Source organism: Ambystoma mexicanum, chromosome 2p (assembly GCF_040938575.1).
Source record: "Ambystoma mexicanum isolate Mex_15411 chromosome 2p, UKY_AmexF1_1, whole genome shotgun sequence".
NCBI classification, from domain to species: Eukaryota; Metazoa; Chordata; class Amphibia; order Caudata; family Ambystomatidae; genus Ambystoma; species Ambystoma mexicanum.
In genome coordinates, this window is record NC_090923.1 from 1,460,435,297 (window position 1) to 1,460,461,260 (window position 25,964).

General features: G+C 47.6%; 1 protein-coding gene across 6 annotated transcripts in view; it reads right to left on the reverse strand.

Moving 5' to 3' along the window:
• FANCA (FA complementation group A) overlaps window positions 1-25,964 on the reverse strand; it is a 3,206,914-nt gene that overhangs the window by 1,432,322 nt on the left and 1,748,628 nt on the right. For all 6 annotated transcript variants that reach the window (XM_069646037.1, XM_069646039.1, XM_069646038.1 and 3 more), the window contains one exon: window positions 7,742-7,838. In XM_069646037.1, the coding sequence (XP_069502138.1) occupies window positions 7,742-7,838 (97 nt within the window). The remainder of the gene's footprint in view (window positions 1-7,741; window positions 7,839-25,964) is intronic.

Consider the following 25,964-nt stretch of genomic DNA (forward strand, 5'->3'; position numbering starts at 1 on the left):
AAAGACTGGAGGGGTTTATCTATATTTCTGCCCAGTATACAGTTGGGGTAGATGCACAGAGCACCCCAGCCATGGTTTTTTAAGGGTAGCTATGGACGAGCAACCAAGGCTGAGACTCAAAGGAAGTGATGCAGGCAGGTTCTTAGATAGAGTGAATCCCCAAGCTCCCCAGATTAGAATGTCCACACACTTTGTTAGGTGATAACCTAGTCCTTTTATTAAAGGATAAAAAGGCAGTTATATATACACAAATAAATAAGACTCACTTTGTACTAGAAATCTAAACAGGTAATTTAACTTAATATATACAGTTCTATGTGGCACCACTGTTACCTTTAAATTAAATTGTAATGCACCAACTGCTGACAGTTATTAAAAACCATAACAATTATTAGGCAATTATTAACTTCATAAAACATTACTGTAAAAAGGAAGGCAATAATTAAAACATAGACATAATGCTTTCTTTATTGCAAAAATGCAATACTGTGTGAGGATCCACCCACCTGGGCAACCTGTAAGGAAACGTTAAGGTGTACTTAATGTTGTATATTACAGCCCAGTCAAAATATGTTCATTAATAGTCTGCTTCTCTTTCTACAGATCTCACTACCCCAAAGTACCTGGCAAGCCAGAGGAGAACAGGATCCAAGACATATCTGGGACCCCTGGATGATTCCTGATGATGGAAGATGCTCCTCCTCATCACAGTACCTTTGGTGCCTTGGCAGGCGAAGTGGTGGAGTTTCTTGGCTTTACTCCACTAGACCCCTCGAGGATGAAGGAGTCGCTGGGATGTTGGTGTCAAGCAGAAGAAGGGAATCAAGCAATGTTGCAAAGGAGAAATGCAGGTCTATCGGGGTGGTCTCCGTTGTCGAGTTGCTACACCGGCTGTGGATGTCCCATGAAGATGAACTCTGCTGTGGACCTCGACAAGACTTGGATGAAGTTAAGTCCTTCGGTGGTGGTCTGCCACTGCACCCGTTAACACCGAAAGTCATTGAAGTAGGTGTCGGGTTTGGCAGTTCACCGCCTTTCGGTTTATCGATGCTGCAGCCGCAGCACAGACCTGAGGATGGCATCTGACAACCTGGACACGACCACTAGACTGGACTGCAGGACCTCATCAAGTCAGGGCCCTCAGGACGCTTTCTTTGTGGATTGGTGGCAGGAAACCCACAGGCGGACACTCCTCTGCAGACAACGACCCTGGATCTTCTCTCGCGTAGAAAAGTGGATAGGTGTCAAGGCAGCAGTGCCCCTTGAAGGATTCTTCAGTCATTTGGAACAGTCGCAGCTATGGGTGTCGGCAAGCACTATGCCAGGGTACACCCTCTTCCTTGCGGTACTCAGCAGCTTTGCTTGCAGTGGTCACAAACACTCCTCTGGACCCTGGGAAACACAGATGGACTTTTTGGCTTCAAGATGTCCAGGCACTCCTCTTCTGGATCCACAGACCCCTTCTCCGGATGGCAGGCACACAGGACTGACTTCCAGGACACTTTGGGTGAATTGCAGCAGTTGCATGATGTTCCCTCTTAGCTACGGGAAGAAGTTGCCCGCTCTTGTTCAGTCCTGGAGTCAGCAAAGCAGCCTTTGGATTTCGGTGAAGAGTTGAAGTCGCAGACGGCTTCCTCCAGCTGGACCCAGGATACAAGCTTAAGAGGACTTGAGCTTCTTGCTTCAGGTTTCTTGTTTCAGCTTCTGACAAGGAGGTGGAGTGTTAGGTCTCCCGTTACACAAAACACTCCCCATTCACTCAGGCTGAGCCAGGTTGTGCCAGCCAATCACACACAAGTGCATTCATGCAGGCAGCACCCAATCAGGCTCACGACATTCAGGCAATTCATTCAAACCAAAACCAGACACCCATAACACAGGATGGGGATTGGAAACAATTCCCCAGCCTTTCAGTGCACTACACTGCATTGATTCCTGATTCAGTCAGGGCTGGCTCAGGTATTGTGTCACAACTACAACAAAAAACTTACAACACATATTGACTACTCACTCCATTCATGCATGCCCTACCCCAAGGGTGTACCCACAACAAGCAGCCCCTGGGAAAGCTCCAGCCAGTCAGGCATGAGGCAGCCCCACAGCAAAATATGGTCCCTCCACCCAACAGCCATTCAGGGGAAGGGGAAGGGAACAGACGGCTTTTCAGGACTTTGAGAAACAAGAGGGTAAGACAGAGAAAAACAACAGACCACCAGTGGCCATCTTGCCTTTGTATAGCAATCCATTGATTCCTATGGCAGAGCCTGGGTATCTCAAAAATTGAGGATGCCCAGAGCCACTGTCAAGTCAGCATGCAGCCACCACCAGTCCATACCCTGCTCTGTGGGCAACAAACAGGTGCCCAAAAACAAACACTAGGAAACAAGGGGTTACCCCTACCCATGGGTGCCCTGAGGGTTCCCATGGGTACTATTCAGGTAACCATGAAGAGCTGCACTGCCAGGGGTCCAAACTGGACTTTTGAGCTGAAAAGCATACATAAAACACCAACAGAGAAGTGGCAGGTCAAGGATGAGGAGGTTCTGTCCCTCCAAAAACATTTTCAGCATCACAGCAGTGCACTGAAGACGTGTTTCCCACCGATCCAGTTGAGAGGCACCATACAACTTCTACCCAACGCCTGTACAGCCAAATTGAAAAAGGACTAGGTAAAATAAATCCACTTCTTCAGGGTTCTTACTGATGTGCACAGGCTCTAGGCAGTGGAGCTCGATTGCCGTTTGTCACATGTGATCTTGAGAGCAGTGGATGAGATCTTGCAGGGGTGTAGCTGCCTGGGTTTTCAGGCTAGCACAAAGGGTGATTAGACAGCCCTGTTCCACTGTGCCTACCCCGACCCACCAGTTACTATGGACAGTTCTTTTGTCTCTATTGGCAGGCCCCTACCGGACATTTTCTTAAGTCTTCCTTGCGGGCCATATAAGGAAGGCATTGTATCAACAGTAAGACGGACACAAGTGACCACAGTTCAAGGGTGTTTACTGAACTTTAACAAAGGTGAGATAAATGCCTATCTAAACCTACATCTATAGATGGGTGCAAGCTATGACCATCAAATAATAATAATGCAGTCCTAGTGGAGTCTAGTCAAAATAAAAGGGCCTATACTAAAAAAAACTATTGCCAATCCTTACCGCTAAACATACATAGTGAGGAGTAATGTTCATGAAAAAGAAAGAAGGGTTCACAAAATGATACATCAGGATGTTCAGGCCATTGGTGTCCCTTCCCCACATTTTCAGCACAGGGCAAGGCGGTTCACTCGAGCAAAGCACACACTCTGGCTTCTTCGGCACAAGGACACAGTTCCATTATCACATCAGGGCCTGCTCCGATGCAAGTCCCTTTGCCTTTCAAAAGTCTCTTGACTCAGAGGGCCTGATGTACAAGAACAAAAAAACACAAAGTTCCTTTCCTCTTTCGAGTGTTCAGTTCGGATGGCTCACCCTGAATCCACCTCAGTAAGGCTCAGATCCCTTTTTATATCATAGTCAAGTTTCATGGATCCCCTTCTTCTGGGCTCAGATCCCTCTTTTATAATTTTCAGAGAATATTCTTGCTCGGGTGACTCACGGTTCACTCCGGATACCTTTCTCTGTCACAATTAATCTCCCTCTGCCAGGCTCGGACCAATTGTAGCACGCATTCAACTATCGAAGACTTTCGAATGTGCACAGGATTTAGCTTGACCTGTTGCAGGACCAGTTCAATCTAAAATTCCCCTTTCAATAGATGCCAATTAGTTGGATACCTGACAGAGACCTTTGAATGAGCACCCACGTGGCACTGGACCACTCGGTCTCTGACACATAATGCAGGTTTGTTCAGCTTTAGTTAACAGTCTTAGGTTTCTTACTTTCCAAGGTTCGCGAAAGTAATGGTCTGAAAAGGTCAATGGTACATCCCTCCTTTCAACCCTCTTTGGTCTCGCAGTCTTTCTCTTCATATTAAATCTTGGAACTGCTGTTTCCTCGTGTGCTTTGCCTCGCTCAGAGTGTGCTTTCGTGCTCCGCCTTTTATCCGTGTGGGGAAGTGTGATGAAGTCAGGTGTGTGTAATGATCAGTAATTGCCTGACACTTGCATTGGGAAATGTCAGGTATACAGCTCTGGTGTTAGTCTGTTTTCACTCATGGTGAGCTGTCCTTGCGAAAGTGTTCATTTAGGGAAAGGGGGAGGGGGTTGAGTTCCTAGGTATCCTACCTGGTAGGATGGGGAAAAGTTGTTACAGGGAAGGGGATACCGCGTCTCACCTTCCAGTGTCCCACCTCCACTCCCCGAAGACCCCTCATCCAGGTAATCCTCACGCACTGGTCCAACCCCAGGAACTGGATGCAAAAGCGATGGCCGTGTCCTGGGCACCTGGATGACAGATCCCCAGGGACTAGCCAGTGAGACACCTTCAGGTTTCTCACAGCCAGCACCAAGTGTATCTGATCCTGGTAGGAGCCTCAAAGCACACTGGATGAGACGACCCTAGAGCTGCAGGGAGCAGCCCTGCAGGTGCTGTCCACTCCTAATGCACAACAGGTGCTTCAGTGCCCTGCAGGCTCTCATCTTCCAGTCGGCCAGCACACAGCACAAAGCCACCTCCCTAGTCTGAGCCCGGCCTCCAAGCAAACAGTGAGGGTGCAGTATAGCCGCCACCTCTTCCACCAGTGTCTGCGCCCCTCCGCACACCACTTTCAGCTTGGTGGTCTCGCTCCCGCAGCACAGGGAGGCCAGGCCCGCACTGAGGCATTCGAATCGTCTCTGCAGCCTGTCTCCTCCACCGGGGTCCTCCACATGCCACTCCAGGTGAAGCCTCTGAGATGGTTACAATGCTGATATCTCTGCCAGGAGAGTACTCTGGGCCACATAAAACGTGCGCTGCAACTGCTCAGGCATCTCCCCTCACAGATCACGCTTGCTGTCATTAAAACAAGCATATAGTGTCAGGGAAGCAATAATAATGATGGATGGCAGGCACAGAGGATTAGCAACCCGTGGCGATCTTGTAGGCTGCTCAGCAGCACCCCCACATCTCTGTCAGGTTTTCGATGGTGGCCTGGCAGCGCTCCATGGCATCCAGCCTCCCCCAGATAGCATGCAGTGAATGCTTTTGTAAAGCCTCCAGACTATGGACAGGGCCAAGGCTGAAGTAGGGGGACCTGAAAGCTGTCTCATCTCCATTAGGTGTACCACTGCCATCAATCCCTGTCCAGTTCACTCAGGCGATGGGAAAGTCTGTCTGCCTCAGGTGATAAGGGGAAGTAAGGGGGCTGATGGGTGGGTGCAGTTGTTCTGCCATGTGTGGCACAGACCTCAGGGTTCACCACAGGGGCCGGCTGTGGTTTAGTAGTCGCAGTTGCTTTAGGTGACGCACATGCAGCTGCATGTGGAGTGCTGGTAGAGGGACCACTGAGCACACTTGTGGGGACTGTGGATCTCTTGCCTATTGGCATGGCTAACATGCTGCTGTGCTCCAGCCTTTGTGCCTCACACCTCCTCTTCCTCCTGCCTTTCCCATGGCTGACATGTACGGGGGAGGTTGGTGCGTTGCCACCATTGTGGAGGTCTTTGCCTAAGACGACTGTGAAACCTGCTGGGTGCATAATGACATGCTGTCAGTCATCACGCATACTAGTGCGTGGGCTAGCGAGACACTCAAGCAACAAGAGGACTGGTCATCCTATACACATTTTGTCTGATGCCAGGGTCGTTTGCAGGTCAATAGGTACAGCCCATGCAAGGTAGTGTCTGCTGAGGGTGTAACTTGGCACATGCATGGGCTTTTTGCCTGTTGGCATGACAATATGGCTTGTTAATGTGGTGGTACAGGGTGGTCACTTTGCAACTTCGACTTTCACAGCACACATGGGTGCTTCTCATGGCTCCATATGCACATTTCCCCTACAGTGCATGTGTATTTCAATAGTATACCACCTTTCCTTGCACATGCATGAAGTCACAGTACCTTTGTACGTATTGCCATTAGTTGCCCATTACCCTGACCACTGGGACCATCTATGCTGGGGGACATATCATTTTGCACAATGCATTCTTACGGGAGAGGGAACTTAAAGACTCATCAGCATCTCTTTGGCCGCTTGATCCCACTTTGGCATTGGCACAGTCCTTGATCCTTCAAATGTGAAGGATACTGCTGGCCTTTTCCTCCCATCGGGCCAGGATGAGTGGTTTGGCCGTGCCGCCTCTTGTGGCAGAAGTCTCACACCTGTGGGTGGCAATGAGGCTGCAGACCCTGGCCTTGAGGTCATTCTATCTTTTGCAGCAGTCCTCGGTGTCCCATGGGACAATACCCACTGCCACAACCTTGTCCTGGATGCTGGGCCAGGTGGCTGCTTTTGTTTGGACAGAGGTACCCTGCTGTCTGGAGCCATACAACTTATCTGCATGTGCAACCACATCATCGCTCAGAACCTGCAGTTCCACCTCGCCTCATCTCCACCATCTTGCCTTTCCACTTTTCCTGTGACACATTCCACACAACTGTTTGAATCTTCCATTTCCTTGTGCCACCCGAAGCAGAGTGGATTGGATTTTTAAAGATGGTTGCCGCCCGGCTTCCCGTTACTGTGATGACTGTATGGTAGGGATGTCTTTTTTAGGAATACTTATTCATATATGCTTGGGCACATCCAATTAATTCTGCACAAAGATTTCATGTATTGTATTTTACGTAAAGATCACTTGTACCGTTTGCATGTCACACTGTGATTTTAACCTGATTTTATTGTAAATGTTTGCCATAAAAGCAAATACAAATGACAATTTTTGCAGAAATAAAGCAGATTGATTGTAATTCCATCTGGTGGCATTACCGCCATCATCACTGCCCAACTCGTAATGAGGCCTGTGTCTTTTCAGATGGCAAATGGCAGATTTGCAGGTCCAACGGGCCGTAAAAGGTTACGCCAGAAATTTGCCAGGCCGGCCAGACCATGAAATTGGGAGCTACAGGATTTAGAGGGGTTTGATGGTCTCAGTCACGCCTGCATCAGACTCTGTGATAGCCCGGGTCCAGTAGAGGAAAGGACCCAATGCCATCAAGCCACACTGTGCTAGGAAGGTAAGGCCGCTTCCAACGGGCTCAGGTCTCAGCCTCCATTTGTTGTTGGTCTGTATAAATGCATATTTATGGTATATTTTAAGTCTAATGATGGTGTTCATAATAAGAGATTTTGCTAAGTGCAAGGTTTGCTTGAAAACAATTCAAAATAATAAATAATTTTTTAAAAAAACATATACACCCACAATTACTAAAATCACTAGCTCAAATCAACATATAATCTTACTACCATCTTCGTACCTCTTTTCACACCAAACATTCAGTCTACCAAGCAAACAAGCCAATATAAAATAGCAATGTACAACCAAAACACTATTAAAACATATACACATTCACACAAACACCAATCCAAAAATAGAGGGTAAGGTACCAACAATGTTGGATGAATATACATTTTGTTTTGTTATGTTTATTGCAGATGTTACATTAGATCTTAACCTTAATATTTGAAAACAAGGTACAAATAGTGACAGCGCAGAATACACACGGGCTAAAGAGCTTTCAGTGTAGCCAGAGAACTAGCTCTGTGTTGAAGCCACAGGGTTCGGGTGGCATTATGCTGTAGATTATGAATGGATTTACATTTGTGGGTATTTAAAATATTGTGAGTTCAATCAGGAAATATATGATTCTGTTAAAAAGTACTTCACCTTCTTTATCAACACTGGAGGAATATAACTGGACACGTCATCTTGTGAGAGCAAGGGAAATTTGCAGAGCGTGTAAGAAACTACAGCAGTGCAAAACCTAAAAGAGAAACACATAGATACGGATGACTATCCTTCAGTGCGCCTTTAACTTCAAGTATGTCTTACACAATTCTAGGGTAGCAGGGTAATGGGGCCATTACATAACAGAAGATTTGGCAAATTACTTACCTGTGATAATGTTCTATATGATAGATATGGTTATTACTCCCACAGATTCTCATCTAATTAAATACACCTTGGGCGCAATCTGGTCCACAAACGGTTTCTTCAGCCACCAGTTTGCACCATCAACAGGATGGTGGTTGGAACTAGTTTGACAAGTCATACCACCAAAAATTGTTGTGGTACCAACATATGCCTCAAATGGGGGCTCCTCTTTGCAGGGCAGAAGTTGCAGCTTGAATTCTGACAGAGTGAGCACATTAACCCTTCTGCCACTTGCTTATGGGCCATTTCAGGGCATGTCCCTATGCTATTAATAATCCGCCTGTGAATTAACAAATTACGATGCTCCTCCAACAGATTGCTCATCTATAATATTCTATATCCATCACAGGCTGACATTGGAAATGTTTTCACCACCAGAGCGGGTACAGTGCAGTTCTGCACAGTGCCAATCCGTGCCCCTACATGGACATGGTGTCTGGCCCATTATATATGGAGCTCCCATGCTCCATGACCTCAGTTCTGCCATTTTCCCAGAGTACTCAGTCGTTGAGGAACTCCATAACATAAGAAGTATACAAGCTTTTCGCCAAAAGGGGCAGGTTAGGAAGGGGTTTAGGATTCTGTGGGAGGAACATACACCAGAACGTACATTACTGAGTGGCAAGTAACTTGTTCCTCACCCAGATTCCTCATCTTAGATAGACTCCCACTGCAGTACAAGAGCTGGTAGGACAGACAATAGCAAGAAATCACAACCGACAACAGGAAACTCTGGAGGATCCCTTTGCCAAAGCAAGTCTCCTGCCCCAACAGGAAATCCGAGCAGTAATGTTTCATGAACGTATGCAACACAGCCCACACATATGCTTCACAGTTGTCCAAGGCAGGAGCAACTGTCTACAGAGCAGGTAGCAACAAAGCCTCTAGTGGAATGAGCCCCAAGCGCACCAGGCACATGGTTCACAGCCAGATCGTAAAATTGGGCAATGCAGAGGATGATTGTCTATCAGGCCAGATTCTAGAAATCCATCTTAACAGATTTTAGGATGCCACCATAGTTATGGTGAACAGGGAACTCAAGAGTTTAGCCGAAACCCAATCAAGGTGGGCTGGAGAGCAGTCAAGACTTAGTCTCAGGAGAGTGAGAATGAGGTCAGGGGCCTTCAATGAGTCCACACGGTAAAGTACACTAATTCAATTAAGATAATTTTACAAAGCGAGTTATTTATCTAGGCCTTTAGGACACACTGATAAATGGCACTAGAAGGTAGTACTATCACACAATACTCTGTAGTGCAAATATATAAATCACCATTAGGTTCACTTAATAAGCATCATCAAATTACTTTATCCAACACCCAGGTAAGTAAGGTAGATGCAATAACATGATTCCTGACTGTAATCTCGAAGCATCCTGCAAGCAAACCACTTGAAGAGCAGTCTTAGGGGCTGGTTGATGCTCAGTGAGCAGTTGTATATTGATTTCACTCCATTTGCAGCTTGTTTCATGTGCTCTTGTGGAGACATTTGTATGTTTTTTGCAATGGTTTTTTGACTAATTTGTGGTATTCTGTGGGGTTTATCTTGTGTTTTAGTGGACTCCCACCCCGTTTTCTGAGCTTGTCTGCATCTAGAGTGTGCAGTCCCAGGAGTGTAGTCCTTTGTTTCTGTCTTAATTCCTGTCCCCACCCTCCCCCTTGCAATTTGCTGGAACATTCAGGTGTCTGTATGCCTCTGTTCCTGGCAGCCATTTCTACCCCCCTCCCTCCCGAGCCATTACTGTGGTTGCCAAGGCGTAATCTCACCCCCTGGCACTGATAACACCCATTGTGCTACGATAGCCCCTTGCCCCTTGCAGCCTCCTCGGCAAAGGACCCTGAGGCAAAGGCCAGCTCCGGCAGAAGCAGCTTCAGATGGTGTCTGCAGGTGTCAACAGGGGAAGCAGGCAGCTGTCAACCAGCAGCAATTGACAAGGTAGGCAAGGTACAAACAGAGGGGACAGCCATCCCTGTTCGTCACTTAACGATCCCACCACTCAAACCTGTTTACAATCTTTAATTATTTCTCAACATGAACACAACTTTTCCACTACACATAGCACAGCGCTCCAGTCCACCCGCAGGTGCAGGCTAGACATCCATCTGAAAGGCAAATCCTGGTGTTTGTTCTGTTATTGACTGCTATATTTAGAAACCTAGGCCTTTTTTCCACTATCCAGGATATTCAAACCTAGGTGTGCTTTTCATTGAGTCCCAAGTCTAGGTGTGTTTTCTCAATTAACTGCCATTCTGTAAAACCTGGGCCGTTCTCCCATTTTTAGGAGTCTCAAATCTAGGTATGTTTTCTCATTGACTGCCACTTAGTGAAACCTAGGCCTTTCTCACACTACTAGGAGTCTGAAATCTAGGTGTGTTTGCCCATTGCCAGCCATCTGCGAATCCTAGATCCACCCTGCGCCCAGAAACTCCCATCAACCACTGAAAGCAAGTAATGACAGCCAGGTCACTGCGCAAGTTATCTAGGAACCCTTCATCCACCTCCCATATCCAATTGCGCTGCCCTCCTCCAACGCATAGTACCCGGCCAGAGCCCTGCTAAGACAAACCATCCATAGATAAAGGAACATCAGAACATAACCACTAATTGGACAACCACCCATAGAGGGCAACCAGCTGTCGCATCGCAAGAGGATAAGAGTCTAAACCAACCAAACCACACAAGACCCTACAGGCAGGCTACCACCCTTGTAACCGCAATACACTACCATCCTATTACCACGGAACACAAAATGCCCCGACGCAGAGTTTGACGCCGCCAAAGAGAATCGGAACAAGGAACAAACCGAACAGATCCACACCTTCAACTTCCTCCAGTAGAAAGCACCATTAATACAGAACGCAAGCCCAACAAACACTACAGCCAACAGAACAAACATTGTGAGAAGAGAAAAATCACTATATCTTACACCGTACCTCGCAACAACCAGAACACCTCAACACTCCAACGCCACAGAGTCCAGACACGCTGACAACCAACTGGAACACCAAAAAAAAAAAAGATTAAATAAAGAAGAAAAAGAAGAAGAGGACCCCAGAAGAGACACATACGAATCCAGTCCTCATTCCGGTACATCACAAAAACACAACACTGCCAGCAACCCCATCAAAACATACAAGACGATGAAGCAGAAAAATTCATCAACCCAACCATAAACCTAACAAATCTCCTTAACGATGAAGCAGGCTCCACAGATCACCAACCAATCTACAACAACAAGGAAGCTTCCAACTAAACAACCACAAGACAAAAAAAGATAAAAAAACAACCTAACCACATCAAAAAAGATCCATTGCAGCCTAGTGAACGCTAGATCAATGTCCAAGCATGCCAAAGAAATTTGCGACCTCTTGTGCGACAGAGGTATTGACATGTTATTCATAATCGAGACATGGCTAGACGACAACTACAAAATGACACTCCATAACTGCCTCCCAGAGAACATCAAGTGCACACAAGAAAACAGGAAAAACAAAAGAGAAGGAGGACTGGCGATATCAATGGTTAGTGGTTCTTCAGTTTCAATGTTCAGGTGTTCCTTGTATGCTAACTGTGCATCCTTAATCCATCATCTAACAGCAAACCAAAAAACAAACCTCAAATTCCTCCTGGTATACAGACCACCGACATACGATGCAACCTTCATGGACGCCTTCACTGAAGCCATCACCAACCTAGCCATAGACCAGGAACACCTGATAAACCTTGGAGATTACAACATCTGGTTTAACTCACAAAAATCACGAGCCAAACAACTGAAGACAATGAAACTACTTCAGCTAGTCAACAGAGCAACTCACGCGGCGCGACATACACTAGACGCAATATTTGCCAACAAAAAGCCCATAACCACGGCGCCACCAATACAGATCGTCTGATGCGACCGCCTCATCAGTAATCCAGCTAGCCACATCAACAACCAAACAACCCGACAAACTGCCGACTATCATGAAAAGAAACTGGAGGATCATCAAAAATAGCAAACTACTAGAACTACTTGAAATGAACAAACCAGCGGCAACGGCTCTGGATGAAGTTGACCTTGACAGAAAAACAGAACTACTTCACAAATGGATCACCAAAAGAATAGACAAGATCTCCAAGGAAAACCTTTCACCCCATCGCGCAAAAGAGGAACAGCAAAATGGTTTACCCCGCTACTCAGCGCCATGAAAAGAAAAAACTAAAATCTCTAACTAGAATGGAGGAAAAAAAACGATCTGGCTGCAACAACACACCAACACCGTCACTAAAATTATGCAACGACCTTGCAGACCACTTCCAAGCTGTATCCTCCATGGATCCCTGCCTCCCAGATATACACAAACCAATCCTCACACAAGGAGCACCTATGGAACACTAATGAAACCGACCCACCAGAACCGCCAATGCCAACTTGCTCTCAGTTCCCAGGTTCAAACGAACCAAAACGGGCGGTAACAGCTTCCAGGTGAAAGCAGCCCAACACTGGAACTCCCTGCCACCTTCCTTAAGGACACCTCAAACCTACCCCCACTTTACACGCAACTACTTTCAGTGAATAAAGGACAACGACCAATAACTCACCTTGCCTACCCTATGTATACTATGTAAATATGCACATTCGTAAACTGTTTATCACTGCATCTGTCGCAAATGCTCTAACCATGTACACACTGTAAATACGTATCTTTGTGCACACTGTAACTATTGTACAACACTGTACTAAACTGAGAATAACCTTGCTGCTCCTGTGCCCTTATACCTTTGGGTCTGGCGCGTAATATAAATAAATAAACAAACATAAACAAACAGAAACCTTTTCAACAAATCACTTTCAACAGGGAAAGTACCAAGATCATTCAAATCAGGATACATCAAGCCGCTCCTCAAGGACACAGCAGGAAATGTGGAGGATCTCTCCAATTACAGGCCTGTTTCAAACATCCCGTACCCAGCAAAACTACTCGAAACATCTATAGAATAACACAAGAATTCAAAGAAGTACACCTAATTCTGGATCATGAACAAGTAGGCTTCAGACAAATGAGATAAACAGAAAGAGCACTGCTCTCATTCTGGGACGATCTAAAGGCTAATACAGATTCAGACAAAATTACAGCTCTAATACTTCTGGATCTCGCAGCAGAATTGGACACAGTCAACCATGACATCCTTATCGGGAGAGTGGAAGAAATAGCAATTATTGACCAAGCCCTACTTTGGATTAAATCCTTCCTAACAAACAGAACAGAAACTGTATGGATCAAACCTTTCAAATCAACTCCAAGAGAATCCACCTATGGAGTATCACAAGGATCCTCCCTATCCCCATTGCTCTTCAACATATACCTGGCGCCACTAATCACTAAGTACATCAAAAAACACAGCCTTGCATGCTACAACTACGCTGACGATACAGAGATTGTCTACAAAATACAAGATACACAGGAAGGAAAGACAATGCTGGAAGATTGCCTACAAGAATTCTACGGCTGGATGAACACAAACACCCTTAAACACAAGCTGGGCAAACCAGAAATAATGATCATATACAAAAGCGGGGAAAACAATCACTACATCAAATGGCTGACAGTAAATAACCTGGAAGTCTTGATGAACAACGAACTATCGTTGATAGAGTCGGTGCTGTTCCTAGTTCCAACACTCGAACCACAAGTAGACGCCATAATCAAGAATTGTTTCTTCCTCTGACACGCGGTGAAAAGGATCCGACCGTTCCTATCTTTCTCCCACAAAACACTCACCATCATCGCACTCGTCATGTCCAGAGTAGACTAAGCCAACAGCCTATACTTCGGAATGCCAGAAAGACTATTAAAGAAACTTCACCGCATCCAAAATGCTGTGGCCAAACTCCTGCTCAAACTACCACAAAGAGAACACATTAGCCCAGCGCTGAAATTGCTACACTGTCTATCAAAAAAACTGCAAATAAAGTTCAAAACAAAGAGCAGTATGCATACAACAATCCAGGGCCAGGGAGCAGAGTTCTTAAAGGAGAAAATGACCATTTACCATCCGACAAGACCACTGATATCAAGCAACAACATTCGCTTAGAGTCAAAACTATAGAATAGAATAAAATTCGGAGGAGCATCATTCGCTCACCTAGCAGCAATGACATGGAATAAACTACCAAAAAACAACATTCACAACACAACGGGTCATTTGGAATTAAGGAAACTACTCAAAACCTAGTTCTTTGCACCAGAACCAGAAGGAAACGACTAGGAAATATGCACCAAACGAAAACAAGAATTCAAAGGATTAGCCCATGATCCTGACTTAACCTCCCCAACCAGAGGACGGGTGAGGACACCCCAACAACCCATGTCCATATACAGTTAGCCCACAGAGGAAACTCAGGTAGGTCAGAACCCCCAAAGGACGGGCAGGGAGTGACCAGAAACCCCTAACCCAAACATTGCCAACCCAGGGCAGGGAACACGCCTGCATCAGCCAGGTAGACATACCACTAGAGTAACACAGAGGAAAACTGCCACTCCTACCAACTAGGCAGACAAACTACAATACCAAACACACAAGACATTCATAGATGCTGAGCACAGAAACGCAAAGACAAAGAGGTAAGGAAAACCCGCTAATCCAGCTCTAAAACCTTAACCTTTCACATACAGTTCCCATACAGAAACTCACAACCACACCTCTGCACAGCAATCCGCAAGCACATCACCACACTGCAATAACAGACTAACAACACATAACCCGAACAACAGCACATGGGACATTGCACTGAACCGGAAACCGTACATAAGCGTGTGTCAGTTGAGGCTTTCGGTGCCACTTTCTCCTCGTCCCTTTCCCGCTTGGCTGACTCACACCCTGACACAGCTCTTTCCATGCTCCACTCTGCTATATATGATACTCTCGATGTTCTTGCCCCTGTCACGAGGGTCCGCTTGAAGCCCAAAGCAAAGTGTAAATCGTGGAACGACGCAGACCTCGTCCTTAAACGCAGTTGCATAGTGGTTGAGAGGAAAAGGCGTGTTTCCGGTACACCCTCTGACAAACTGGCCTGCCACCTGCTCCAAAGGCAATACGACTCTCTGTCTGCACCAGGAAGAGAGCCCACATCCAAGCCTGCATCTCTGTAGCATCAAGGAGCTGCCCAATCCTGCTGCAGTCTCTACCTTTCCTGTTCCCTCCCAGGGCCTCTGCACGGCCCTGGCTTCTCATTTCATCTCCAAAGCTCAGGACATCCTGTCCTCTCTCTCTCTTCCTCTCCCCCTCCTCCCTCTACTCCCTCTACTCCCTGCTGTTCCCCTGGCCCTTCTTCGGCCACCTCTCCTTACTCCTCTCCTCTGCCTTCACCCTGATCTCCCCAGACAAGGTTTCTAGACAAGGCCGATCTATGAAAGTCTTGTCAAAACAGGTTCACCCCTGTTCCTCCAAAACCATCAAGGACCACATTGACACCTGCCTTCTGCAACCACTCCTTCACCAATGGAGTCTTCCCAACCCCCTGAAGCACTCCCTTCTCAAGAAACCCTCTACCGACCCTTCCTGCCCGACTATCGCCCAATCTCCATCACTCCTTTCCTGGGCAAACTCCTGGAAAAGCTGGCGATCCCCCAATTTAATCGACACACTGACTATGTTGGTTGTCTCCATGGCCATCAGTCTGGCTTCAGAGCTGCCAGCAGCACGGAAACTGCTCTCCTGAACATCCATGAAGACCTGCTATCCAAACTAGATTTCAACACCCCCTGTGTCCTCATCTTACTTGATCTCTCTTCTGCCCTTGACATGGTCAACCATGCCATCCTGCTCAACTGTCTCTGTGATAACCTGGGTATCACCGATCAGGCCCTGGCTTGGCTGACTTTCCTCTTTGATCAACCCTCCCAGGTCCAAATTAGGTCCTTCCTCTCCTCTATCTCTATCTCTATCTCTACTTGTGTTCCCCAGGGGTCTAAACTCTCTCCCTGGCTGTTCACCCAATACCTGGCACTTCTTGGCCACCGCATTGCTGCTCTCTGTCCCAACTTTCTGTGCTATGCAGATGATACTCGACTCATTTTCAGGCTCCCTTCCGCCACCTCCACTCATCTCTCACTGTCTGTCTGTCTGCTATCCAGGAGTGGTGTGCCGGCAATGATCTCTGCCTTAATGCCAGTAAGACCGAGATTCTCCTCACCAGCACACCTGCTATCTCCTTTCCTGTCACTCTCTGGTCGACCTCTCTTGGCCCTCTCCCTGCTACCACTTGTGAGGCTAAAAACCTCAGGGTAATCTTTGACTCCATACACTCCTTCTCTCCTCACATCTCTGACGTCTCCAGGAAGTCACACTACTAGCTGCACCTCCTCAGAGGTATTCTTCCTTTCCTCTCCTTCCCCCAGAATCTCACTGTCTCCAGAGATCTGGTTCTCTCTGGGCTGGACTACTGCAACAGCCTCTTTCTAAATCTGCCTGCCTCTACTCTCCGCCCTCTGCAACTAATCCAAAACAGGACTGCGAGACTTGTTCTTGGCCTCAAGCCCAGGGATTGTATCTCTCCAGGATTGAAATCTCTGCAATGGCTCCCAGTGGCAGCAAGAATTAAGTTCAAAACCCTCTGCATCGTCCACAAGGCCTTCTGGGGCGTGGGGCCTCAATCCCTTCAACTCTTTCTTCCTAAATATCTTCCCTCTGGAGCTCTTCGCTCATGCGCCTCCAACTCCATCAGGGTCAGTCGCTTCTTCAAGCAACAAGTTGGTGGTAGATCTCTTTCTTCTGCTGGGGCCTCCCTCTGGAACAGCCTCCTTGCCTCTCTGAAACTTGAGGAGAACCATCTCCGGTTCCGGAAGCACCTCAAGACCTTCCTCTTTGGTTCTGATTTCTCGCCTCCTCTCCCCTGCTGATCTCCTGGCTGAACCTGAAACTGGTTACCTGGCTAACCTCTGATCTCGGGCCCAGGTCCCCTCCCCGCCAGTTACACACCTGCACTGTCCCCCCCCCCTGGGACTTCTGCCACTCAGGGATTGTTTTGTACCCCTACAGCGCCCCCAGTACTTGACACCTAATGTCTGCACTTACCCTTGCACTTGCCACCAGCTGGCTGCACTTTTTTTGATTTATTAGAGGCTTTATTTATTTTACTGTTTATCCTAAGTACTGCTCTGCCCCCCCCCCTGCACTTCTCTCCCTCTCCCCTGCACTTGCACAATCTCAATGTCACCTGGCCTAGTAAGATCATTGTCTCAGCCTTCCCTCTGCCCCCACGCCACGTCACACCTTTAAACACTGGTGTATAGGCGCATTATAAATGCCATATAATATCTTATCATATCATAAGCTCAGCGAACGGTGCAAACCAAACTGAAGCTGCCAACAGGACATCATATCTCTCACTTTCCTATTCCCACAACACCCTACTAACCCCCCCCCCAGACTCCCTCTTTTCACACACTCCTTTCCAGATCCGCCAGAGCACCTGGGGACCACTCCGGTAGTGACGGCGCGTGATACAAATACTTTTAATATTAATATATCCAAACCTTAGAAGTCCAAACCCCAAGATGAATGGGGCCTTGTTTCCCATAAGTCACAGGGTCCTACATAATGTTTTTCACAGTTAATTAGTCTTCTTTGAAAAGGATGCAATGGGCTTGTGGTGATGATTTGTTTCAAGCTAAATAAAAGTACAATAACAATTTACCCAAGGATAAGTACGTTTTCTACTTTCTTCCAGACCCAAGGCTAACGCAGGGCAGTATAGCTGCCCCAGGTCCAATGACCAAATGTGAGGGTAGAAAGGAGACAAAGGGACTTGTTCCCAATGTGATCCTATGGAGGACAGGGGGCAGGTAAAGAAGAACATGTTACATACCGCTGGTAACTTTATTTCGATTGTATGTTCCTCCCACATATTCCTTGTCTTTTGATAAATATCTTTCCAGCTTCAGCTGCTTCGGAAAAAAAAATTCTTGACAGGGGGCGCTGTGCGGTAGCGTCGATGACTCGATGTCCCTCAAGGGCCTCCGCCGGACCGTCAAAGTCATCTGCAGTATGTGTAGCACGTGCAGCACCCGTTGGCTTCAGTTCTGTTTTTCCATGTTTAGGGGAATTATTAGTAACCTACTTAGAGCTTAGAAGACTCTCAGAGAGCGTAGATTGTAAAACATGTAAATTCTGCAAATGGGTAGGTTGGGAGGGACTATGAGGAATACGTGCGAGGAACATCCAATGGAAAGAACGTTACCAGGGGTAAGTAACTTGTTCTTCAAATGGATTGTGGCCTCCCACATATTCCTCATCTTTTAAGAGCCTCCCAAAGCAGTAACAGTCTTGGAGGTGGGAAAAGAATGTAGATATGTCCTTAGCAGTTATCATAGACAGAGTGCAAGACAGCTTTCCCAAAAGCTCCCTCTTGAATAGAAGAAGTGTCCAGGGAGTAATGTTTTACAAAAGTGTGTATGGTAGACCAAGTGGCTGCTGCACAAATGTCTTTAATTGGTACTCCTCTCTGAAGAATGGAAGAAGTAGCCATGCCCCTAGTTGAGTGGGCTCTTAGACCCTCTGGAGGATCTTTACCAGTCAATCTATAGTATTCTTGGATAGCCAGAATAATCCAATTGGATAGTGTCTGCTTTGTTATTGCTAAACCCAATTTATGACATGTGCATCCGATAAATAATTGGTCGTCCTGTTGAATGTTTGACATTCACGAGATATAAAAACTGAGAGCCCTCCTATGATCCAGTTTACCCTGGGGGTATTCCCTGGAGCAGAACAGCTCGCACTTTCGGCTGCCATTGGTCGCGAACAGATCCACTGGAGGGGTTTACCAAAGGGTTCCAGAGCTGCATTGCCTCTCTTCACAGTGGTAGTGACCCTATGCCTCCTCTCTTGTTGAGGTAGCACATGGTCACTGTGTTGTCCGTCATTATCAGGACATTCTTTCTCCGTACAGACGTCAGGAAGGCTTTCTGCACTAGTCTGATAGCCCTCCGCTCCAAAAGATTGATGTGTAGTTTGGACTCCGATGGAGACCAACGATCGGATTGTCATATCGTTGGTGTGGGCTCCCCACGCCGTGAGTGAGGTGTCCGTCACTACTGTTATCTTCGGCCATGGTTGCCAAAAAGATTCTCCCTTGAGAATATTATCCTTGCAAGCCCACCATAGAAAATCTTGAGCCACTCTGGTCGGAACTTGCAGAAGATCTGACATATTCCCCAAAAAATTGGGACCACTGAGTCCTGAGAGCCCATTGCAGGGATCTCATTCTCAGACAAGGCTCTGGCACCAGAAAAATGCAGGATGGCATAAGGCCAAGAAACCTCAGAAAATAGAAGGCCTGAAGATACTGGGCACTGTGAGAAACCGGTGGATATTCTCCCAGACAAACCTTGAGAATCCCTTATTCAGGTGGCCTGGGAAGGGCTAACGACCTCAGATTGCAACCCTAGGGGTGGAGGAGCGAGAGAGGATATCCTGGATGGGGGTGCCCAGGGTTGTGCTTGGGAAAATACCCCAGGTGAGACGCAGTATTATACCGGAGAAGAAGGAGAGGACGAGATCGCCGAGGCCTTTGTAGGCTGTACTACATCTCCCTCCATTCCTCCCAATGAATCTCTCTTGCCCAGATCCAACGCCCCCTCAGTGTATAACCAATCTCCTAGGATCCCAAACCCTGTTACACCCAGAAATTATCTCTTCCAGAATCCCTGTGTTTCTGTGCCCTAGCTGATTACTCCCAGTCCTTCTTTTCCATGTCCCTCTGGTTAATATTTTCTAAACTTCCAGTCAGCATTGACAAAACACTACTGTTCCCATAAGCCTCCCCATTAATTTCACAAACCCTACCAAACTTACCCTTCCGAGTTGACCTACCCCCCTAGGAAGAAGAATATAATTTCCCCTCCTTATAACACCTTCTCCCCATCCTTCCACACAGAATACCCAGAAAATCTACCCCCACCCATTTTCCGACACAAACACTTTCTCCCGACACGAAAGACAATGGACCAACACTAAATCCGTTTACCTAACATGTCCCAACCCAAGGGTCAGGCAAAGTCAGGCAAATGACCACAATCACACACACACCTGACTGCCCTTTCCCTTCCCCACAGGGATAAAAGGTGTAGCACGAGAGCACACTACAAGCAAGGCAGACTGCCCGACGAACAAGCTATCCCAGCACAGCAGTTCAGGAGGAGGCGAAAGATGGCTAGAATTGAAAGGGTGACAAGGAGAGAAGCAATCTTGTCATTTCAGACCCAGACCCGCGAAGCCTCAGTGGAAGGAACCATAAGACAGCGAACAATAGCCAGCGTGTGTTGCATCAGATGTCAACAGTACACAGAGCATACCTATGCTGATAAGCAGGACAGAGAGAGAGAGAGAGAGAGACGCCTGCTACCGTCCATGACTCCAGATACGAGAAAAGCTAAGCGGTTCATCACAGGCGATGTGTTGAGGGGAGAACCGTTGAGAAACGAAACTGTGCTGAACGAAAGTCGCAAAGAAAGAAAGCTTCAAAGAACTGTTAACCTTAAGGGAAAACCAGCTGCAGAGGGGACCGGCACCACTTGGTTGCACACTCGAGAGACTCTGGTTGATCCCGCATTTGTTGAAACTACGGAAACCAGAAGGCCTTAGGAGAGCCGCAAGGAAAAGGTCAAAGCGGTCATACAGAGGTCTAGCAAAAAACCCTGTACAGTCGAAAGTCTTTGACCTACACGTAATGGCAACGTTAAGGGAGATGAATTCTGCATTGTGAGTACAAGAGAAAGAACTGTATGATTGGCAAAGAATTGGCAAGAGTGAACCCGACAAAGGGATGCTGATAGAATGGGGCAAAGCCTGAAGTCCCAGTGAGCAGTGTGTGGACAAGAGTGAACGTGGAAGAGGAATGTCCACAGTGAACTGTTGAAAAAGACATTGCAGTGGATGAAAGTCAGAGTAATGCACGAGGCGCCGGCACAGCATCAGGGTCCTGAGCTCCTGTAACGGGTAGCCGAGGTCCGCCATAGATAACGACAGTTGTATGGTTTAAATAGCGTTTCCCACAAACACTACTTCAAGCAAGGCGCGCGCGAATTTGTGGAAGTCACGTGAAGTGCTGTTTGCTGTGGGGAAGCCCTGAGAAGCAAGTTAATGAAAGTTGTATGGTTAAAATAGCGTGTTTTTGAGTAGCCACGCCCCCCTTTCCCAGAAACCCTACTTCATGCCAGGCACACGAGGATACGCGTGCACTCATTCGTGGAAGTGCACATGAAGTGCTATTTGCTTTAGGGAAGCTCTGAGAAGCAAGGTGAAGAGACTACAACTAATGCTGGACTTTGCAATCTGCAACCATTTGATATACTGTAAGGACTTTGTAACCCACAAGTTAACTTATAAGTAATACATTTTTTACTTGCATTTCAGATAACGACAGACAATAGCGTGTTTTTGAGTAGTCACGCCCCCTTTCCCAGAAACCCCACTTCAAGCCAGGCGCGCGCGCGTATTTGTGAAGTGCTGTTCGCCGGTCAGCTGCAGCACGGCACGTCACAGAATTTTGATCTTGTGCTACTGCTGAATAATGGTGTCTGTGAGTGAGCGTGGACTTTAGTGTTCTCTTTTTCCTTTAGAGGTGAGGCAATCTAGAGTGAGTATTTGCCGGTATTGACTACTGTGGACTTGCCTTCGTTCTTGTATTTTCCCTGATTGGTATTAAGTGACTGTTTTAGGCGGAGGCCTTCCTGTACGCTTGTTGGGCGTGAGTGCTTGTTTGACAGGCAGTGAGAATCGCTGAAGTTTGGCAGTGTGCTAGGACGATTAGATGGAGTCCATTGTAGTAGTTCCCCATTGTCTACCAGACACCGTAGATATGGTGACTTGCACAGAGGTGATTGACTTAAATAAACAGTTGGATGAAGGAACAGTGGCCGAGCGACACAAACAAGCTAGTCGTGCATGTGTCCGAAAAACGATCCATAAGCACGATTTGCTTAATGAGGCCAAAATGGCAAAAATGACAACCTTTTTTGCAAATAAAGAATGTGTGGAGAGGAGCGTAAAGGTGAAATTAAGTAGAATGGATGATGAAGCTGCCCAGAGCGCGATTACTGAAGAGCCAAGTATCATCCTGCCGTGCATGGGCACAAAACTGATCGCACAGGCGTTGGAGCTACATAGCGGCTCTGAAATTGTGAAACAACTAGATAATCCCCAGATGGTTGTTGAATTTGTAGATAGGAAATGGCGTGCTTCAAGTTCATCCTCTGACAAACTGGCCTGCCGCCTGCTGCAAAGGCAATACCGGCTCTTCGTCCTCACCAAGAAGAAAGCTCATACCCAAGCCAGCGTCTCTGTGGCATCTAACAACTCGGCTGAACTCTTTAAAATCTGCAAGGAACTGGCCAATCCTGCCGCAGTCTCTACCTCTCCTGTCCCTTCCCAGGCCCTCTGCATGGCACTGGTTTCTCACTTCATTTCAAAAACTCAGGACATCCTGTCCTCACTCTCCTCCTCTCATCCCCATCCCGCTATTCCCTGCTCTTCCTCTGGCCCTTCTGCTGCCACCCCTCCTCCCTCCTTCTCTACCTTTATCCTTTTCTCTCCAGACGAGATTTCTAAACAAGTGCGATCTATGAAAGTCTCGTCGAAAAGAGGTTCACCCCTGTTCCTCCAAAACTATCAAGTATCACATTGACTCTCTGGCTCCTACCCTGGCAGATTTCTGCAATCACTCCGGCACTGTAGTCTTCCTTTCCCCCCTGAAGCACTCCCTTGTGCACCCTCTTCTTAAGAAACCCTTTGCCGACCCCCCCTGCCCGGCTAACTATCGCCCAATATCCATAACTCCCTTACTGGGCAAGCTCCTGGAGAAACTGGCCATCTCCCAGCTCAATCTCCACACCGAATCTGTTGGTTGTCTTCATGACCATCAGTCTGGCTTTAGAGCTGCCAGAATCACAGAAACTGCTCTCCTGAACATCCGTGAAGACCTGCTCTCCAATCTCGACTCGAACACCCCTTGCGTTCTTATCCCGCTTGATCTCTCTTCTGCCTTTGACACTGTCAACCATGCCATCCTGCTCAACCGTCTCCGTGATAACCTGGGTATCACTGGTCAGGCTCTGGTGTGGCTGACTGCTTTCCTCTCCGACCGACCCTCCCAGGTCCAACTTGGGTCCTTCCCCTCCGACATCTTTTTCTCTAGCTGTGGTGTCCCCCAGGGGTCTAACCTCTCTCCCTGGCTGTTCTACCAATACCTGGCACTCCTTGCCCACCGCATCGCTGCTCTCTGTCCCAACTTTCAGTGCTATGCGGAGGATACCCAGCTCATTTACAGGCTACCCTCAGCCTCCTCCTCCTCTTCCTCCTCCTCCTCCTCCTCCTCCTCCTCTCCTTCCCTCATCTCTGACTGTCTGCCATCCAGGAATGGTGTGCCGCCAACGACCTCTGCCTTAATGCAGTAAGACTGAAATTCTACTCATCGGCACACCCACTCCCTCCTTCCCTGCAGCTCTCTGGCCGGCCTCTCTTGGCCCTCCTCCCACTCCCACCTGCAAGGCTAAAAACCTTGGGGTCATCTTCGACTCTGCATTCTCCTTCTCCCCTCACATCTCTGACGTCTCTAAGAAGTCACACTACCAGCTGCACCGCCTTAGAGGTATTTTTCCTTTCCTCTCCTTCCCCCAGAAGCTCACCGTCTCCAGAGCCCTGGTCCTCCCCAAGCTGGACAACTGTAACAGCCTCTAACTAAATCTTCCTGCCTCCACTCTCCGCTCTCTGCAACTTATCCAGAACAGGACTGCAAGACTTGTCCTTGGCCTCAAGCCCAGGGATCGGATTTCTCCAGGACTGAAATCTCTGCACTGGCTGCGAGGATTACATTCAAAAACCCCTGCATTGTACACAAGGCCTTTTGAAGGTATTGTGGCCCCAAACCGCAGCTCTCTCTTCCTAAATATCTTCCTTCTCGAGCTCTTCGCTCATCTGCCTCCAACTCCCTCAGGGTCTGTTGCTTCTCCAAGCAACGAGTTGGTGGCAGATCACTCTCTTCGGCAGGGGGGTCTCTCTGGAACAGCCTTCCTGCCTCCCTGAAACTCGAGGAGAACCATCTCCGGTTCCGGAAACATCTTAAAACCTTCCTCTTTGCTTCTGCTTTCTCTCCTCCCCTCCCTTGCTGAATTCCTGACTGAAATTGCATTGGTTAGTTACCTGGCCACCCTTTTCTGATCTCTGGCCCAGGCCCCGTCAACTGCCCACCTGCACTGCCTCCCTGGCAACCCCTGCACTTGGGGACCATTTTTTCTGTATCCCTTCAGTACCCCTTCCAGCACTTATGTCTGCACTTCCGTGCACCTGCCACCAGCTGGCCGTTTTATGTGTTTTATTTATTTTATTTATTCCACTTCCCATGTACTGCACTTTCCCCTCTCCCTTCCCCCTGCGCACTTTTCCTTTCCCCCCTTCCCATGCACTTGCACGATCTGAATGACACCTGGCCTAGTAGAATTGTTGTCTGTCCTCCCTTTGTCCCCCCCTTGCCTCGTCACGCCTTGAAACACTTGTGTATAGGCGCGTTATAAATGCCATATCATATATCATATCATACGACAGAATGCAGAACTATGCTAAAGAGTGTAAATAATGCCAATACAGATATAAGTAGAACGGGTCCCTGCGGGCGCATAAGGGGCTACAATAACATTTTAGCGAATGCATGCGCACATGAGCAAACAGACTGTCTGTATACATGGCCTTGATGAACTAGAAGTCAGTGGGACACCAAATGCCAATATCGACACGCAAGACGACTTAACACTCATGCAGGCCGAGATTGGAAATTGTGCAACTGAAACAAATGACAATATAATGCACAGCAATAGTATAGTGTGTCCTAGTCTGACACAAGAAGATCTACTGGGAGAAACTGAGCGACCAGGTGTCATCTGAGAGCAATATCTGATTTGAGGTCGATACCGTCACTGGGCTGATAGTGGAGATGCGCATGCTGCAAGTTGATGTTGCTTTGCTCAGTGCAGCCTTACAGCCTCTCCCAGTGGTTGCTGAACAGGAGACCAGTAAATATGAAGGGCAAATGGATATGGGCTCATCAAGCATAACATCCAATGATATGTTTGAAGCACTAGAAAATCTTTTGGCAACATTAGTTGACTGTCATGATGCCTACCTCCAAGGAGCCAGGTCCGACCCAGCAACCCCAGAGGCAGGCATCATTCCCCCCAGGGAAGTGCCAGCGGGCCCAAGCTGGGGCCCTTTGGACACAGTCCTAGCGCCTTAGGCGCCAGGCTCATATTCGACCCCTGTCCTGGCGCCTTAGGCGCCAGGCTCATAAAGCTAGACATGTGTTCAAGTGTTTTAATGTGCACTTACCTGATGCAGACCATGCTTCTACATCCAGGCCCTCTTGAGGCCTGAATGGAACTACTTTGCCTGTGGGACTACTTTCCACCTGGGTGTGGTCGGGGAAGGATACATACCTGATCGGTGGAAGGATACATACCTGGAACTTCTTCCAAAGCTATTTAAACCACACCCGATCAGCAACTCACGCTTCGCGCTGTTCTGCTCCTCGCAGCTGGACGCTCACCGTGTCATTTCCTGCATCTGGACTTCAGCCACGCCTGTCAGCATCCTGGGTCGCCTGCAAAGGGAGATAAGAGAGAATTGGGGAGAGAGAAGGCATTACCTGCTAAAGCAGAATCACAGAGACATCACACCGACGATCCTGAAAGGGAAGACATCATTTTAAAAGCATTTCGATTCGATCGCTGCAGCGCTGCATTTCACTCACCTTTCCTGGGCGCCTCCATCTCAGCAGCGATCATCTGGATCCGCACCCACTTCCCAGAGCCTAGAGAGAAAAAGACATGAAAACAAGGTGAGAGAAGGAAGAGAATAGGAAAAGCTCAGTTCTAAGACTTACCTGTTGGGTCATTCCCATTTCATTTCGGGTCCTGCCGCT